The 19,964-nt window shown below is 31.9% G+C and overlaps 1 protein-coding gene across 1 annotated transcript in view; it reads left to right on the top strand.

Annotated features, from left to right (window-relative positions):
- LOC143065355 (uncharacterized) overlaps window positions 1-19,964 on the top strand; it is a 179,438-nt gene that overhangs the window by 52,156 nt on the left and 107,318 nt on the right. Inside the window, exons 41-58 of the mRNA XM_076238886.1 lie at window positions 269-478; window positions 749-791; window positions 1,215-1,381; window positions 2,116-2,286; window positions 3,192-3,450; window positions 4,052-4,215; window positions 7,939-8,112; window positions 8,413-8,622; window positions 8,820-8,862; window positions 9,571-9,722; window positions 11,907-12,074; window positions 12,955-13,164; window positions 13,475-13,517; window positions 14,405-14,559; window positions 15,146-15,319; window positions 15,665-15,877; window positions 16,176-16,218; window positions 18,265-18,428. Coding sequence (XP_076095001.1) covers window positions 269-478; window positions 749-791; window positions 1,215-1,381; window positions 2,116-2,286; window positions 3,192-3,450; window positions 4,052-4,215; window positions 7,939-8,112; window positions 8,413-8,622; window positions 8,820-8,862; window positions 9,571-9,722; window positions 11,907-12,074; window positions 12,955-13,164; window positions 13,475-13,517; window positions 14,405-14,559; window positions 15,146-15,319; window positions 15,665-15,877; window positions 16,176-16,218; window positions 18,265-18,428 — 2,763 coding nt within the window. The remainder of the gene's footprint in view (window positions 1-268; window positions 479-748; window positions 792-1,214; window positions 1,382-2,115; window positions 2,287-3,191; window positions 3,451-4,051; window positions 4,216-7,938; window positions 8,113-8,412; window positions 8,623-8,819; window positions 8,863-9,570; window positions 9,723-11,906; window positions 12,075-12,954; window positions 13,165-13,474; window positions 13,518-14,404; window positions 14,560-15,145; window positions 15,320-15,664; window positions 15,878-16,175; window positions 16,219-18,264; window positions 18,429-19,964) is intronic.

Genomic DNA, 19,964 nt, shown 5'->3' with positions numbered 1-19,964 from the left:
GGTAAAAAAAAAGGAAGACATTTAAAATATAGAATAATTTCAAACCCATAGACCAATTAAGTTTTTGTTTTTTTATATAGAAATGATGTTTTGGGATCACATTTTAAACCTTGTTTTTTTTATTTCCAACTTTTTGATTTAAACGCCACTGATGAGTTTTGTGTAGATGAAACATAGCATACAAAATTATAAGCCTGTTATCTGAGATGAGATTTTGTAGAAGCTTTGCTAACTATATATTTTATTCTAGAAATATTTGTGTTTTCAGATTGTCCAGTAGAGTTAGACCTCCCTCCAATTGACTCCTCAGTCAGCTGTTATATACCTGATTACTGTACTGGAATCAACTGTTGTATAGAGATAGACCAAATAGGCAAAACATTTAATGCCTATGCATTGTTAGATGGTTGTAACTTCAGGTTAACTGTTGGTATAGAAAGAAGAAATGTAGAGATATCTCTTAGAGATTATACATGGGGTAGGTATATTAATGATGAAGAAATAACTCACAACACTACTATTAGGTTGTAAACAATGGATTCAAAAATATTTGTATAGGACTTTTATTGCATATTATCTAATTGTGGAAAACAAAACTTAATGCTTTCTGTTGTAATGTAAATTTATGGTTATGGTTTAAAGAATTAAAACCATGGTAAATGCTTTATGTTAAAAAATCTTTGACCTTGATACAAATATACTGCATACAAAACTAATATCTGTTACCTTGTTTTCTCTTTTTCTTTAGGTGAAACAAAAATGTTGACATTAATGGAAGTAGTTCAGATAGAGTAAGTATAATCTTTCTTTCTGTACATTAAAAAAAAATTGAATATTTGTTCACAGGATTTGTTCACAGGATTATATAAAATTAAGAAAATACAATGTTTCATTATTGCATTTTAATAGTTAATCCTGCCAAACAGTGCTTTTGGTAAAAAAAAAATATATATTTAAGCTTTGAGGGGGAAATAATGCATTCATGCAATTAAATGATAGTCATTTAGTTTGGTTATTGTTTTAGTAAAAAATAAATTTGTAGATGCTATTAAAAGTTTAACTGCAAAGCTCCCTAATTATTTATAAATATAGTGTATTTTCAAATGTCTGGCTCTGTGTGTCTCTGATTAATGAAAATTGAAAAGCAGCCATTTGTCAGGTATTATTTAAAAAAAATTTAAATTCTTTTTTAAAATTCCTTTTGTTTATTGCAGATATTCAATACATGACCTAAAAGGAGAAAAGAAATTCATGTTGAATCTGAAGATAAATGTCTGCCTACAAAAACAAGCACAATGTATATTTACAAAGACTGTATTCCACAACACAAAACTTCCAAAAATTGGTTGTGACTGGTCAGATAATACTTTTAATGTTGATGGTAAGTGACCTTAATGGTTAACAGTAAAGTAAAAAAAATTGTTATACAATTTTCCCTTATTTTTGTGTTATATTCACATTTCTTGATCATTGTGAGAATAATATTTCTCCGCACTAGTGAAATATATGTTCTTAGTAAATGATTGGTCGAATTTAATTATGATGTCAAACTTTCTTAGTTTCTTCTGAATTTCGTATTGTGATGTCATGAAAAAAAGACAACCATGTCTGATGACATCACATATACAAGTTTTTATATATACTCCTATATATAAACAAATATATGAAAACTGTTGTTTCTTATTTGTGTTTGTAACTATGTATACTGTATTTATTATATTTGTAAAAAGTATATTATAATGATACTATATTATGAGCCTTGTGAGTCTTCTTCTTCTTCTTCTTCTTCTTCTTCTTCTTCTTCTTCTTCTATACAGAACACAACTTTCTACAAATCTTTAAAAATGAAGGATAAAATAATTAAAGAAACTGATTTCACCACTATGACTCGTGTAATCTGATATTTCTCCACTCTCTACAGTTAATTTTTTTATTATTCAAAAAGCTCTGCAAGCATCACACTTTAAATTTTAAAATTTAACTGTCGAGTGGAGAAATAATGCAATACACTTGTTGTAGGGGTGAAATCTATATGTTTATAACCATTTTGTTGAGAATCATTGTTTTAATTGATATTTAGGTAAAGATTTTTTTTAAAAGGCAATTTTCTTTCAGACTTTTCCTTGAAACAGTTCCTAGTAGATAATAATGCTGTAGGGTTAGCTAAAGGACTTGTTTTATACAAGTTACTGGATATGTTAGGGATCTCACTAGATCTAAAGGATGTACCTTGTGACAGAAGAACAGCACCTTATAGTCCAGTCCTATCTACTGGTTGGAACAACGGTAATCTTAAAGCAGTTTAAGTATCCAGAACTTTTATCAATATCCCTTTTGCTTATTAAAGATTTAATTAACATGAAGGGAGATCTCATGAAATGATAGGAAATCATAAATATGGCACAGTTACTTTTATTGCTATACATCTAAACATATTCTGCAATTCATTTTTGAAACAGTCGAAAAAATTTAGTACCATTTTGAGAATGAGCCTGTTCGTTAACTAATCAATTCCTGAATGTGTTCAATGTTAGATATCTGAACTTATTGTATGAGGTCATCCTACTTGCTGAATGATGTAACATAAAAGTAGTAAAATTTGAAGCTCAAACAGGTCTAAACCTGGTTAGGTTTTATCCCATTATTGAATAAGCTCCGAAAACACACATGGAATCTGCTGAACACCATTGTTGTCCTGTACCAAGTCAGGAAGATGGTCATTGTTATATATTGTTCGTTTCTCTTTGTGTTGCATTTTAACGTTGAGTCGTTTGTGTTTTCTCTTATTTTTGAGATATTGAGATAAGACGTGGCACGGTACTTGTCTATCCCAAATTCATGTATTTGGTTTTCATGTTTCATGTTACATTTGTTATTCTCGTGGTGTTTTGTCTGATGATTGGTCTGTTTCTGTGTGTGTTGCGTTTCGATGTTGTGTCGTTGTTCTCCTCTTATATTTAATGCGTTTCGCTCGGTTTTGGTTTGTTACCCCGATTTTGTTTTTTGTCCATGGATTTATGAGTTTTGAACAGCGGTATACTACTGTTGCCTTTATTTATTGTGTATTATGTCAAGCACAGAAATATTCGTAAAAGCATTACAACTGGCCTTAGAAGAAACAGCTACATTAGTTAAAAAATTGACTAGATCTAATAGCAAAAAAAATGTTTAAAATGTTTTATTTCATACAGGATGTCAGAAGCAGTTACCTTTTTCGTTGCCATCTTTACCTAGCTCAGTGAGCTGCCATGTATATGATACCTGTACAGGTATGGACTGTTGTGTAGATGTAAATGAGATCAGCAGATCACTCAATCTCTTCCTCAATCTAGATACCTGTAATTATCACCTGTCTGGGGGAATAGAAAAACTGACCTTCAACAAATCTCTCATCAATTACAAGTTTGGTCAGAAAGAAATGTTTACATTGAAGAATGTTATCAGAATTGAGTAAGTTGTTATATATATAAAGAGAAAAATATAATAATTTTATATAAATTGGTGTTGTTTTATTAAAATAGCTCTTTCTACTGCAATACGTTATTATTATACATGAAGCCTAAAATAACTTGTTTTCCTTCTCCATGTAATTTGACTTGTTTCCTCCATTTATCTAGGGGCTTTTCAAGAATAAATTGAAAAAAATGAGGGGGGGGTCAGAATGGGTCTTTTATTCAAATTTGATGGGTTTGGGGTTATTTTAGACAGTTAACAATTGTACAAAATAATTAATTAAAATATTATGCATGATGAGGTTACATTTGTAATTGAAAGTGACTTAAGACCACCTCATACATTTATTTCTGGAATAGTCTTAAATAGTTTATTTCTATATCCGCAAGTATGAAGTATGATACATTGGAAGTAGTCAGATCTAAGGTAAGGGATAGCACCCAAGAATGCAAATACAAGTCTTCAGAAAAATAACAAGAAAACTTACAGAATTTTTATTTAACATTAATAACTGTAAAAATTATCTGACATTAATTTCCAATAAGGAAATATTGTGTTCATTTTAGCATCTTTTTTAAGATGGTCCTTTCTTTTACAGATTTGTGATTCAAGACTTGTCCATGGAAAAGCAGTTCCTTATTAACATGGACTTAAGTGTTTGTTTTGAAGCTAAAGGTCCCTGTGTGTTTACATCTAATATTTTAAGGAATGCCAGGTTACCAAAGCCTGTGTGTGATCTCAGCTCTACTTTGACATTTGGAGGTATGAACTATTATCTTGTTTCTATTTTATGGAATAACCATTTCACAGATGATATTGGATAAGTTCCTTATGTTGTAACTACAATCCCTTCCCTTTTTGGAAAATGACGCGTCAGCGGCATTGTTCCAATACCATTGACCAGACCAACAGGAAGTCGATTATTGCCTCCGCCTACCGGACTTGGTTTCATATTTACTATTTTACAAACTAACTGGTATCTGCTTGTATTCCGCTACACTCGAACAAAGTGTTGTAGTCGGACGGGAACCAGTTTACATACTTTATTATATTTACAACAAAAATGTTGACCTGTCAATAGAAAGGCTTGTATAGTCCGCGGTTTTATTCTCCAAAATTGAACCTTTCAGAGGGGGTGCGGACTATAGAGTACAATAAGCAAAAAATAAGGGAACAAGTTCAATTTCGCGGTGAGGTGGTTTGTTTACGTTCCGCCATCTTTGTTATTTATTTTGTAGAGGGCGCTCTCATCATTTTTCAAACTAATAATTTTAACTCATCCATATTAATAAGTTATTTTTATTTAATATCAAATTAAAACTGATAAATATAAAAACTTAACCTTTCATTACAAATTTCTCGTTTCTTTTCAATGCATTAAAAAAAACTTGTATCTGCTAGATTGAAACAGTCCAAACATAGTAAAAAACCAACTGTAACCAGCTTAGAATTTGTAAACTACAAAACGTAATCGGTTATTGTTCATTCCGTTTTGGTGTTTCATACCGACTTTTATGGTTTGTATAAGCGTTAGACCCTTCAAACATTAATGTGATAGGTATATTAAAGACTGTTTAACAGAAGGATGGAACTGTTTTACTTTCAAAGTCGTATTATAGTGATACCTGTCATGTACGGATTTCGACTCTCACCGGTTAATTTCTTCTTTTACACATGCTTTTTAAACTTCCTGTTTAAACATCGCAAGTTTCAAAATTGTTTTTTAAGTGAATTAAACTTATTTTAACAATCATGAAGCTTTCTAGAATCATTTTTAAGCAGTTTCTACTTGTGTTTGATGATGGAAAACAGGTTTTCTCAAGAAAATACCGCTAACGATCGCAGAGGATTTGAACTGTACAAGTCAAATCCGCACCTGGATAAATCGACATCTAGTCAAATCGGCGTCCAATAATAGTTGTTATAATATTTTTAATTCAATTAATTAATAACTTTTACCAAGTACATAGTTAATATGTTGTTGTGTACAAAGGTAAACAACGAAGACCTTACCCAAGCTGTTGTTTTAACAATGAGACAATTAGAAAAATAAAATGGAAAACTATAAGTCCCTTTCAATAAATCAAACTTTCATGCCAAATAATTAGCAAATTTAAGGTGTTTTTCTCAGGAAAGTTTAAACAGCATTAAACCAACAATCCTGTAAAATGCTCAACTGGTTAAAGCCATAAGAAACCTCAAATGAAAAAAAAATAATGCATGTTTTTTTAAAACTCAATGGATATTTTTCATTATAAAACTTATGTACATATACTTTTTTCTGAAGAAAATTCTTTAATTTATTCATATTTAGAAGAAGTTTATTTTATTTTAATTGCTTCTTTCCGGTAAGCAATTCCCCCGACATATTTTCTGTATGCAAAGTGACCTCAGTGTGGCCCATCTCGTAAAAATTCGGTGATCACAATACACATGGATGTCCTTAAAATAAACTATTATCTGAATTTAGATGTTAAACACGTGCTTAATTTCCATGCTTTTTTGTTGATGTTTTGTCGATTGTTGACAAACAGGTGACAATCGTTAAACTTCGGCCTTAAAACACGAACTTTAAATACCTGGCATATTTTCACAACACTGACCGATTGAAAAAAAGGAAATTACGATTATACGAAATTTACACGAAAAAAATGATAAATGCGTGTACAGAAGAATAAGTTTATGATGTTTGTATGCATTGGTTCAAGAATTGGAAGAACCTTAGTTTTCACTGTTCACTCGTTTCTTATGACTTTAAAAAAATGCATAAAAAATATCCAATACCTCATATATATGATTAAAAGTACACATTTAGTTGAGAAAAATAAATATATACAAAATGTACATGAACCCCCAAAAATGTGAAAGGTAATATTTTTGGACAATCCCTTCCTTAGGTATTTAACTCTTTTTGCTTAAATACTGAAAAAAATTCTGGCAATCCCTTTCTTATTTTTACTCTAATTGCTTAAAATACTGTTAAAAATATATATTTAACATGGGTGACGAATTGACTATACCGGGGGCCGATTTGTCCAGGTGCCAATTTAACCAGGTGCCGGTTTGACTAGAATTCTTAGAAATTACCTGAGTTTCATTAGACCTTTGATAACAGTAACAAAAAGATTATTTACCTAAAATTTTGTGGGAGAAGGGGGTTTGGACTATGTACGAGTGAGAAATATACAAGCCTTCCTATGGTATTTATTAATTTGTACAATTCAGGTAGTCTTGACCTATTCATTTGTCTTAAAAAAAAACAGCCAGTTGTCATCTTCACTTCACACACACACACATATACGAATATCAATTATATGCTTACGAGACATGTTGCATTGTTAAACTAATTACGGTATGTGAAAATCAAGACTTGCATAAAAAATATCCCAATATTAGAGACAGTGGCGTCATTTTTCTTCAGAGCTTTCAGCTCTTTGATTATGAATGTGACCAACTGAATTAAACTATTTACTGGGTTTGTAATAACATGAGCAACACAACGGGTGGCATGTGTGGAGCAGGATCTGCCTACCCTTCCTGAGCACCTGAGATCACCCCCATTTTTATGGGGGTTGTGTTGCTTAGTTTTCAATTTTCTGTGTTATATCTTGTGTACTTTTGTTTGTCTTTTTCTTTGATATCCTTGGCGTTGTCAGTTTGTTTTAGATCTATGAGTTTGACTGACCCACTGGTATCTTTCGCCCCTCCTTTATACGCATTGTCATTCAATGCTATAAAAATAAAACCATATTATTTTTATCAATACTTTGTGTGTCTGCCCTCTTATTAGGTCATTTTGATATTAGTGGTGTTTCAGAGAAGTTCTAGTTGTTCCAATGAGAAATCAAATATTGATAAAAAATCATTTGTGAATTGAAAAAAAGGTTTTCCGTCATTTGTATTTTATTTACATTTACGTTAGCATAAAATTGAGAATGGAAATGGGGAATGTGCCAAAGAGACAACAACCCGACCATAGAAAAAAACAACAGCAGAAGGTCACCAACAGGTCTTCAATGTAGCGAGAAATTCCCACACCCGGAGACGTCCTTCAACTGGCCCCTAAACAAATATATACTAGTTCAGTGATAATGAACACCATACTAATTTTCAAATTGTACACAAGAAACTAAAATTAAAATAATACAAGACTAACAAAGTCCAGAGGCTCCTGACTTGGGACAGGCGCAAAAATGCGGCGGGGTTAAACATGTTTGTGAGATCTCAACCCTCCCCCTATATATTGTTTTGTAGTAACCATAATAATGACTATGTATTTTGCCTCTTGTTGCACATGTAAACATGTGTCTGAGTGTTTCCAAATAAAGTATATTGTTATTGTTATTGTTATTGTTATTTACAAAATGTACTTCAACCGTAGATATTAAATGCTTCTTTAATATTTATCAATTAATTTTCACGTTATCTTTTCTTATTATTTCTAACATTTCCACACTTGTACATATACTTGTACTTGCCTTTTAGATATTTCACTGAAAGAATTGGCAGAAAACTTGAAGCTGGACATATCAGAGCAGCTTCCATCATTTGCCAAAGATTTATTACTGGAAAAACTTGGTATATCAGAATACTTACAGAACCCATCATGTAATAGATCTTCATTGTTGTATACCCCTAGTCACAGTGGATGGAAAAATGGTTTGTACTCTTACAAATAAACTGTTTCACTAGTTTAAAATAAAACTTGAAAACAAGATATAAATTGAAAACCAGATAATCTAAAATGAGAATTTACATCTACAATAAAATGGTCTGATATCTTTATACTGTATGTACTTTATCTTTTGAAATTACTTTCAGCTTGCCCAGGCAACATACCTTTACCTGACCTGGGTGATAATATGAATATTTACCTGACAGGCTGCTGTACAGGTATAGATTGTTGTGTAGAGATACCACAGATCAGTCAGACATTCCATGTTTATGTTTTACTTTCAGCTTGCCCAGGCAACATACCTTTACTTGACCTGGGTGATAATATGAATTGTTACCTCACAGACTATTGTACAGGTATAGATTGTTGTGTAGAGATACCACAGATCAGACAGACATTCCATGTATATGTTTTACTGGATGGTTGTAACCACAGGATGGATATTGGTATAGAGAATTTAGCTGTACATAAGGCATACTTTGATTTTGAGTTTGGTATGTATTATTAATGTTTTTAAGGTGATGCTGTACTTACAATTGCATGTAAGTTACTTTTATTTAATTCTCTTAATTGCTGAAATTTGTACTTTTTCAAAGAAAGGGAAAACTTGTATCATATTAAGATTTTTTATTTTAACCTACTTTCCGACATTCTGTTTATTTTACATACCAACATTTATTTGTATTTATAGATAAAGAACAGACAGTTCAGCTTAGTAAACTCATTACATTAAAGTAAGTAGCTTTAAAATGTAAGAAAACCATTTTCACATAAGTCCTTGTTCTCTCTTAGTAGTAAAATTGTTATAGGCCTTTAAAAAAATACCCAATATACCTTTGACAATTCTGAGTCTTTTAATGCATAGTTTGTAATGCAGGTTAAGAATACTGATTGCATTACACTGTATATTATACAATTAACTTGAAACATTTTTATGAAAACATTTCATCTTTTGAATTCTAATGACCAAAGTTTTAAATTTAGCTGGTTAATTTTAAGACAAATTTAAGGTTTTCTGATTTCCCACCTAATTTATCCATACAATAAAGACAATATTACCTTAATTGTTACAATTGCTGGGGACCTCCCTGGGGGAGTGGTCAAAGTTTTTACTACTGTTATCCCTAGCCAGTCAACACTGAGGTAGTGAGTTCAAAGCTAGCTCTTGTAGGTGGACTCAACTTTAATCTTAATTTACTAGAATTGTCAGTTTTCCTATCGAAGGTCAGTGGTTTTTTTCCAGGCACTCCGGCATCCTCCACCAATAAAAAGTGGCCACCACAAATAGTCCAAAAGTGGTGCTTAAAAGTGGCGCTAAAACACAAAAAATCAAAATCGAATCACCATTGTTACAATATATGTGCTCGTATGTATGTAATTAACACTGATTTTTCAAGGGGAGATAATTGTATTAGAATTTATTTTTCTCCTGGTATTTTTAGGTACTCAATTAGTGACTTAGAGAAGCAATATGTAGTGAACATGAGTATAAAAGTTTGTTTAGAACCTTCAGGACCATGTATCATGTCATTGGAAATTCTGAGGAACTCATACCTACCGAAGTTGGGTTGTAACTGGAATATGGACTTTTCAGGTAAATAGTTTGTTAAAAGCCTTTGGGGTTATTTGTCTTGCATCCAAAGAAAACATTTGTATTAATAGGAGATATCTTATAGAGCAAATTGGTTGGAGGGACTTGAAAGTATTTGCAAAGGAAAACGAAGATAAATATATTTAAACAATCAAAACCTAATGCAGGGGCATACAATTTGAGGCAAGTGAAGACGGTTTACTTTCCTGTCGTCAATTATTTCGTATATGAAACTTGCTCCTTTTTTGTTGTATGACAGGATTTACTGGACGATGATGTTACTTAAAAATACACTTCTTTAGCACCATCATTCAAACAACTAGATTTTCAACAGTAGATTTTTTTACTATATGCATTTTTATGGCTGTTTTAGGAAATTTTCCTTTGATCTTACTGACTGATAATTTCCTTTCTAAGCACATGAAAAAATTTCCCTCAAAACTAAGGGGTGCATGCCTTTGTCAATGAAATTAACAATGTCCTCATAGATAAAAATAGCGATGAATAGATTATCATTCGTCATCTCAACCTGATTGCTTTTCTCACTTTAGCTGTACCGGCTCGTTGAGATAACAACAAGTATTTTGAGTATTGGCAAGCAACTGTCTTGGGCTTTTTATGAAATATAATTGTATGATTTTCAAAAATGTTGTTGCATTCAGCCTCCACTTAATAGCCTTTTTTTTTTTTTTTTTATCACAGAACACTTTGAGTGAAAAATTCTCCTTTCGTTTTCAAAAAGTAAATTTAAAATTTTTACATTAAAATTGTAAATTGTGAACTGAAATATCTCTAACAGAAATTCATGGAGGTATATGTGTCTTTGCATATTCCTATAGTGCATATCAAAATATACTTTGTGTTTAAGTTTCAAAAAAAATCAATGACAGATCTTTTCAGTATTGAATTACCTTTAGCTAGTGTTGGATAATCGGTTGAAATTACCAACCGATTATCTATTACAATCGTTTGACAGCAACCAACCGACTATCGGTTATAATCGCATCAGAATACTTTGCCCTTTTTTTAAATGAAATCATGCATTTTAGTCTCATTGGTCATGTCTAATGTGTATATTCCATTTCATTGCAGAGTTATATATGTTAATATTTGATCTTCTGTTTCCTTTTCATATTTTATTTAGCAATTATAAAAATGAATTAATTAGAATCCAGATTCAGATTGAACATATTTTATCTCATAATTACAACATTAATTACCAAGAGTGACACTAACTTTTCTAAATTTCAATGGTGTAACTCACATTATAATTGCAATAACTTAGCAGTATAAACATTTGAATGTTTCACAGTAAGAAAAGATATATATAAAGTATTTTACTTTAAGAAATTTAAGATTAACAGAAAAAAATAAAACAATGCATTTGCATTGAAATATATACAGTAAACAAAGAGGATCCAGCCAATGTCTGTTAATTCGTGTAGAATGCTTTTTTTTCACTTTATGATCATCATTTTTCTGTCAATTGTGTCAAGCGAGCGTCTGAACTTATAATTGCAAAAATGCGGAATTATTACATAGTTGAACCGTATCCGATCCGTGATTCTAATGTATTTCAATGGCGGACAAATTTCAGAAAATTTACAAACATAAACGATGTTTGACAAGCAATTTGGGAAGGAATATGACGCTTTTGACGCTACTAATGGATAAAACATTAATAAAAGGCAATTTGCGACACGCTCTAATGAAGTAAAGAAATTATTTTGTCTAAAATCTGAAGGATTTCATGTACGCTCTCAAGTAACAAGTATCCGGTATTGAGAGAGTATTTCATACAAAGTTATTTATTTTAAAGATCAATCTGTATATATATAGTCAATACTTTTGTCACGTTTTAAAGGGGAAAAAATGGTTTTGTCTTTAATTATAGGATGTTTGACATTGTTATTGTCATCCACTGATATTTTTTGTTGCAATTTGTTTGACTGAGCAAATAAAATTCTAACCGCAAACGGACCGGAAGTTGATACGCAAAAAGTCCGGAAACTATAGCGACAATCGATTGAACAAAATCCCAATCGATTATCGACATCGTGAGGCCCAACCAACTGATTTCCGACTTATTCCGATCATCGGAACAACACTACCTTTAGCTGATGTTTAAGTGATCATTTATAGTGAAATAAAAAAAAAAAAAAAAAAATTCATGTTAATATATTTCAGAGTTTTCCCCATCTAAGTTATTACAAGACAGTGGAGTGACAATAGCTGACAACTTACCAGAGGTGCTCCTATCACAGGTGATGGAAAAGATGGGAATCACAGAATACCTACTGGATCCACAATGTGACAGACAAATCTATGATACGGACAGTAGTGGATGGAACAATCGTATGTTCTCATAATAACACTCAAAATAAAGATGTATAAATATATCTTAATCCACAACTGTGTCAATAGGCACTAAGCATTTCAGTTTGTGGGTAATGATAACATTTTCTAATCTATATGGAAAATAGAGTAGGTATGATTATTAGAAAGCAGATGTGGTATAATTGCCAATGAGACAACTCTCCACAAGAGACCAAATGAAACTAACAACTATAAGTCACCGTATAATGGCTTCTACTGAAGCTGCAGTTTTAAGTTAAAGTTCGATTAATATGAGATTTAATATTCCTCAAATTTATGAAGCCTGAATAAACCTTGTGGCTTCTTGGCGAGTAAAAAGATATAGGAAGATGTGGTGTGAGTGCCAATGAGACAACTCTCCATACAAATAACAATTTAAAAAGTAAACCATTATAGGTTAAAGTACGGCCTTCAACACGGAGCCTTGGCTCACACCGATCAACAAGCTATAAAGGGCCCCAAAATTACTAGTGTAAAACCATTCAAACGGGAAAACCAACGGTCTAATCTATATAAACAAAACGAGAAACGAGAAACACGTATATATTACATAAACAAACGACAACTACTGTACATCAGATTCCTGACTTAGGACAGGTGCAAACATTTGCAGCGGGATTAAACGTTTTAATGGATCCAAACCTTCTCCCTTTTTCTGAAACAATGGCATAACATCACAACAAAGAAAAACATACGATAAAATATCAATTGGCAGACTTAACTCAATCAAAAAAGCTCACTTTTCACACTATGAAATTCTCTGGAAATTCCTTTCTTTACAAACATATTATATGAATGTCTAGAAATTTAAAAAATAAAATAGACCTCATCATGGATGTTATATATTTTTTTATTTCAGAGTGTGGCAATCCTAACATGACACTACCAGACCTACCAACTGACTTTAACTGTGTTATGTATCCAAACTGTTCTTCTGTTCAATGCTGTGTCTACGTCAAATTCCTGAAAAGGAATGTTCATTTGTCCATGGATTTAGATATCTGTTCCAGAAAGATTTCTTATGCTGTAGAGAAACTAAAGAAAGAATTAGTCATTGACAGCAAACTGGGTACCTATTATTATATAAATCTTTGTTGTGTCTTTAAGTTGGGAGAAGAAGGGGAGTGACCAATATTGTTTTCATGATTAGCTGATGACATCTACAGGTCACTCTGGCCTATGACAATTATGAAAGTGGGCCTCATGTTTATCATCTTTTGACCAATGTACTCAATTTTCTTATGCATTTTTTCTTCAATTATTTTTGACAAATTACAATAAATATTATTTACCCATTGATATTAATGGAATTTGGTCTCAGAAATCATTTTAATGAATGGTTTATATTCCAAGCATTCAAATTTCTATTGTCTTTTCAGATGTTGATGGACAGCTGAAGCTTCTGAGTTTTGTTACATTAGAGTAAGTTATAACAGGAGGCAAAATTAGATATTTTTTCATTATTTACATTATAAGTACCAGAGCTTTTTAATTGTTAATAATATGTATAAATATACCTCTTTGAACAGTCCTTTTACCATTCATCAGTTATTTTTATGCCCCATTTATGGGCATTATGTTTTCTGGTCTGGGCGTCTGTTTGTTTGTCTGTGCGCCTTTCGTCCGTCCCACTTCAGGTTAAAGATTTTGGTTAAAGTTTTTGATTGAGTTAGTTTTTGATGAAGTTGAAGTCCAATCAACTTGAAACTTAGAACACATGTTCCTTATGATATGATCTTTCTTATTTCAATGCCAACTTATAGATTTTCTCCCATTTTCACAGTCCATTGAACATAGAAATTGATAGTGCGGATGGGGCATCTGTATACTAGGGACACATTCTTGTTTTTCATTGGTCAGTTTTACTTTTAGTTATGTGTCACCAATTCATTTCAATTTAAGTTATAACCTATTTCACATTTATTTTGCCCTGAAATTTTAGTCCAATAATGGCAATATCAATTTTGATTTTCAGTCAAAATATATATTCATAGAAAAAAATCTGCCTTTGGTTTCACCTTATTGATCATAAAAACAATATCGAAGTCATCATCTGCCTCTAGCTTTATATTGGGGAATGATTTTTTTCTGCTTACTTAAATGAAATGTATGTGTACCTTCAAACTGCTTTCAAATTCAATCAATGAAATTTGATGTTGTCTGTGAATTTTGCATGAACTTTGAATATCTTATAAACAAAGACAATTTGGATGCATCATTATCAGCAATTGTAGAATATGTCCATATGCAGTGGTTTATGTTAAAAAAAAATGCTAGAGTTTTTGAGTATCTTGTTTCTTCTTTATCAGCTACACATTAGATAATACTGAGGATGAAGTCAGAGTAAACCTGAACTTGACGGTCAAGCTGGACGATGATACAATTCTGTACCATTCTCAACTATTACACAACACAATGATTCTAAAAATACCATGTGATTGGAATACTGGATTCTATATACCAGGTAACAATTATCGTGGTTGTAGCTTGCTTTTTTGGCCTGTAAACTCAATCCAGATAACTTAATTTTCACAGAGTTATTAAGTTCATAGTTGACTGTTTTCAATCAAATGTTTTAATCTCATCGTGACACATCTAGTTAGTGAGTGGTAAGAAGTCTTAGAAAAATAAACATTATCAGCTATTGTCAAGTCATCTTATAAATATAACATCAAGTTTGTTTTTAGTGTCCAAAAAATAAGTTTGATTGACATTATTACAACAATTTGTCATTAAAAGATAGATGTAGTGGTTACATTGGATTCTAAATGATTTGTTACTGTGGATTCATTCATTTTCATGGATTAAAGAAAACTTGAATTTATGGATATTTGATTTCATGCTTTTGCTAATCACTGCACACAAAGCTTAAAGAGCATTTGTAATTCACTGAACATTGAACTCGTTATTTACCTGTTCTCTTGAAAACCTACAAAACTTGGAATCCTATGAATAAAAATGAATCCACAGTATATAAAACTTGAATTATGCAGTCTTGGACCATACAAATCTGCCATGAAATAAAACTTTCATTTTCTGTCATCTTTCAGATTTTTCTCTACAGTCATTCCTGCAGACAGTATCTCTCCCATCAAAAGACGACATGACAAAACTAATAGGGCAGAAATTATTAGAGGAAATGGGTATAGGACATTTACTGGAGGAGAATCCATGTGAGAGGTCTAGTTCTATATATAGTCCAGCTGTTAATGGCTGGAAGAAAGGTAGGTTATTGTTATTTACTTGACTCAAATGTCTAATGATTTATCCTTCCTTGATTCAACTGAACACATAACAAACAGATATTTTCTGCTTCTCTTACTAGCATGTTGCATTTATAAATAGGGCAAAGTTTTGATTTCCATGTTTGCTGGTAACAATTACATTGTTGTATATTGTAGATTGTCCACTCGGTGTACCATTAAAACCACTGTCTATACCAGCGACCTGTAGATAATAAATATATTGTTGTATATTGTAATATTGTAGATTGTCCACTCGGTGTACCATTAAAACCACTGTCTATACCAGTGACTTGTAGATAATAAATATATTGTTGTATATTGTAGATTGTCCACTGGGTGTACCATTAAAACCACTGTCTATACCAGCGACCTGTAGAATACCAGACCATTGTACTGCTATTGATTGTTGTATAGAGGTGGACTTTCTTCACAGATCATTCCATGCCTACATTGACATAAACACATGTGACAATATGTTTACTGTTGGAATAGAGAAGCTAAAAATAGATCCTGTTAGTCTTATAAACTATGAATTTGGTAAGCATAATCTTAATCTCCTTAATTAAGGAGGGTTTGGTTAGTTCATACTGAAATATCAGTGAACTCTCCATTGGGATAGTTTTCAACATACATTTCTCATCAATTTTCCAGTATTTAAAATTATTCCAGATTCAAACAGTTTATTATTTATTGCATATAAAATTGACAATGATGGAAAGCAATTTAAAAATATTTCTTAAGGAGTATTTTTTTTTTTTTTAAGTCTATGGTTTACATAATAAAAAATATACAGGATCAATTTTAAAACGATGAATATTCTATTTTCATTTGACAGGTACTACAAAGAACTTTAATCTAAAAGGATTTGTTAGAGTAGGGTGAGTTAAATAAATGACAGAAAATTTCTCTTCAAAATTTGTTATGATGAAAGAAGGTAATATTATCATAATAAATTGATGACAATAGTGAACATTATGGCACTGCAGGTAAATTATCAAATTTTGATTGGTTTAAAGCGTCGCATGGTGACCCCCTATGGATCATTAGGGGGCAAGTAAATTTCATAGGGGGTTCATGACGTCACTTCTATTGTTAATGGTGAGGTCATCTATTAATGTTGTTGTGTTTCATTGTTTATTTTTCAACAAACCCCAGCATTTATCCAGTGTGTGATAAATATGTTATATGAACATGTCTGAACATGGCAATGAATATTATACAATATGTGGTTAACTTTTAACCCCCTACAAACCATAGAGGGTGAATAAAATCTAAAGGGGATTCTGCCTCTGGCCTCACCCCCTATGGATTTTACTAACCGTCTATGTATCCATAGGGGATCAATAGCGAACCATATAATGTATGATATTTATTGCTATGTTCAGACATAGCTTTTTTTTAACTGAAATGTTTTTGTTAATGTCTGTCTGATAAATACAATTCAGTAACGAGTTTCACCATTTATATTTAGTGTGCTGTTTTATTACCAAACATGCGTCGTGAATTCAAGCAAACATCAAAACTTTTTAATCATACATAAATGACTTGGAAATTTATGGTGAATAGATTGGTTTTATAGTCAGGTTCATTAATTAAACGAAGTTATATTGACATTGTTTCTTATACATGTTTGTGTATGTTAAAAAGTTATAGAGATTTTTGTTGAGCCTGCGACTTTTGTCGTAGGAAGCCTGACATAGGGATAGTGATCCGGCAGCAGCGGCGGCGGCGTTAGCTCACTTTTTAAAAGCTTGATATTTTAGAAGGTGGAAGACCTGAATGCTTCATACTTTGTATATGAATGCCTCATGTTACGAAGTTTCTGTCAGTCACATGTCCAATGTCCTTGACCTCATTTGCATGGTTCAGTGACTACTTGAAAAAAAAAAAAAAATTGTGTTAAGATCTCTCTTATTATTAGTAATAGGATAACTATATGTGGTATGTGTGTACCTTGCAAGGTCCTCATACCCTTCAGACAGTTTTCACTTGACCTCAACCTCATTTCATGGGTCAGTGAACAAGGTTGAGTTTTGGTGGTCAAGTCCATATCTCAAATACTATAAGCAATAGGTCTAGTATATTCGGTGTATGAAAGGACTGTAAGGTGTACATGTCCGACTGGCAGGTGTCGTCTGACCTTGACCTCATTTTCATGGTTCAGTGGTTATAGTAAAGTTTTTGTGTTTTGGTGTGTTTTTATTCTTATACTGTATGCAATAGGTCTACTATATTTGGTGTATAGAGTGATTGTAAGGTGCTCATGTCTAACTGACAGGCGTCATCTGACCTTGACTTCATTTTCATGGTTCAGTGGTCAAAGTTAGGTTTTTTTTAGTTTTGGTCTTTTTTTCTAATACTATATGCAATAGGTCAACTATATTTGGTGTATGGAAATATTCTATGATGTTTATGTCAGTCGCTCATGTTTGATTTGACCTTAACCTCATTTTCATGGTTCAGTGGTCAATGTTAAGTTTTTGAGTTGTTTTTTTTTTCTAATAGTATATGCAATATATATGTAGTAAAACTATATTTGGTGCATGGAAATATTCTATGATCTATATGTCAGTTGTGAAGGTTTAATATTTGGTAAAACCTTGACCTTATTTTCACGGTTCATTGCTCATTGCTCAGTGTTAAGTTTTTGTGTTTTTTAAACCATAAGCAATAGGTCAACTATATTTGTTGTATGGAAGAATTGTTAGCTGAATATGCCTGCCTAGCATGTTTCATTTGACCTCGACCTCATTTTCATGGTTCATCTGTCAATGTTTACTTTTCTTGGTTAATGTTAAGTTTATGTGACAGTTGTAATAAAGCTTTATATTTAGGACTATCAACACAATATCAATGATAAGTAAAGAAGGTGAGACATTTCGACGTGAGCACTCTTGTTTGATAAAACAATCTTTTTTTCTCAGTTACAATATAGAAGATTTACAGTCCCAGAGAAAGTATAAGGTCAATGTGAACCTCAGCGTTTGTATTGAATCTGTTGGACCTTGTTTATACCATGCAGTGTTGTTTAAAGATACCATAATTCCAAAGATTATGTGTGACTGGGAAGCAGGTTTTTCTATACCAGGTAAGAAGTGTACATATGATCTATAATCTACATGAGATCTATTTGCCTTGTCTATAATAGAAGAGGGGCACATGTTTTTATGTAATTACCAGTGTCTTATTAAGGACTGTATGCTGACTTCTAGGTATATTTTGGTTATTTCTCTTTGCTGCCTCATTGACATATATCAGCTTTTCTTTATAAGCACTAGAACACACCCGCGAAATCCCGGGCATTCAGAGCGTAGTTTAAAGTATCAGTATGTAAAGTGTTGTTGGAACAACTTTGTTATTAGAATGACTGGAGAATTTCAGCAAAAGTATCATAAGTCATAGGTTATTGGGGACAGGAAAATGTTTTTTTTACCCTCCACCTTTATTTCCAAAGTTCCCAATTTTTGGTTTTCTATCAATTTCAATATGAACATACATTTAGTATGTTATCAACATTTATTTAAATAAGGAGCCTGTAATTCAGTGGTTGTCGTTTGTTTATGTGTTACATATTTGTTTTTCGTTCATTTTTTGTACATAAATAAGGCCACTAGTTTTCTCGTTTGCATTGTTTTACATTGTCATTTCGGGGCCTTTTGAAGCTGAGTATGCGGTACGGGCTTTGCTCTTTGTTGAAGGCCGTACAGTAACCTATAATTGTTAATTTCTGTGTCATTTTGGTCTCTTGTGGAGAGTTGTCTCAACATGGCAATCATACCACATCTTCTTTTTTTTTGTAATCAATGAATTTTGTAAAAGATTTAATGACTGGAGAAAAAGTATCAAAAGTTCACATGAATAATTTTAGCGCTTATCTGTATATTATGAACATTCATTACTATATAAATAAAGCGTATTTACTTTCAATTCTAAGTTTACTAATCGATCCATGGTGATCATTGATATAGTATACAGACCCTCTCTATTTAATTAACTCTGTGACTGCCGTGGATAGTAAACTTGAAAATGATAGCAGATAAAATTCTGAAAATACACTTTATTCGTAGTATATGTATGTTCAAAGTATACAGAAAAACGCAAACCGGAAGTCTAATCTGACTTAAAATTTCGTACAATGACGGGACAATACCCGGATGCCTTTTTTCTCGTTTTTCTCCTAAAATAACTCAATCTGAATAATCATATGAATGGATGACAAATGCGACTATGCACTGTACCTATAGGACACAGAGGCGTGTTGATTAATTTATTGTGGAAAGAAGAGAAGCGACACCAAAAATGAGGTCTTCTTGTTTAATAGTATAGATTTGTATTTAAAACTTTTCAGTAGAAAAAAGTGCCTCTAGATTTTTCAGAGACAGGTATACACAAAGAAATGAAAAAGGAACCCATGTAGGATAAATATTCAATATATGTACATTATTGGAAAATATAAATTTATTGGTACAAGCTAGAAACAGGAAGAAAAGTAAGACTGGCTGAGCTTTTCTCCTGTTTTGCAGAGAGTTCAGATACATTTTATATTTCTAACAAAGCATATTTATTGTTTTTATCCTGCAGTTTATGTTCGGTACTTGAGCATTAGTTGTTGAAATCCAAATCA

This window comes from Mytilus galloprovincialis, chromosome 2 (assembly GCF_965363235.1).
Source record: "Mytilus galloprovincialis chromosome 2, xbMytGall1.hap1.1, whole genome shotgun sequence".
NCBI classification, from domain to species: Eukaryota; Metazoa; Mollusca; class Bivalvia; order Mytilida; family Mytilidae; genus Mytilus; species Mytilus galloprovincialis.
This window is presented reverse-complemented; position numbering and strand designations above follow the sequence as displayed.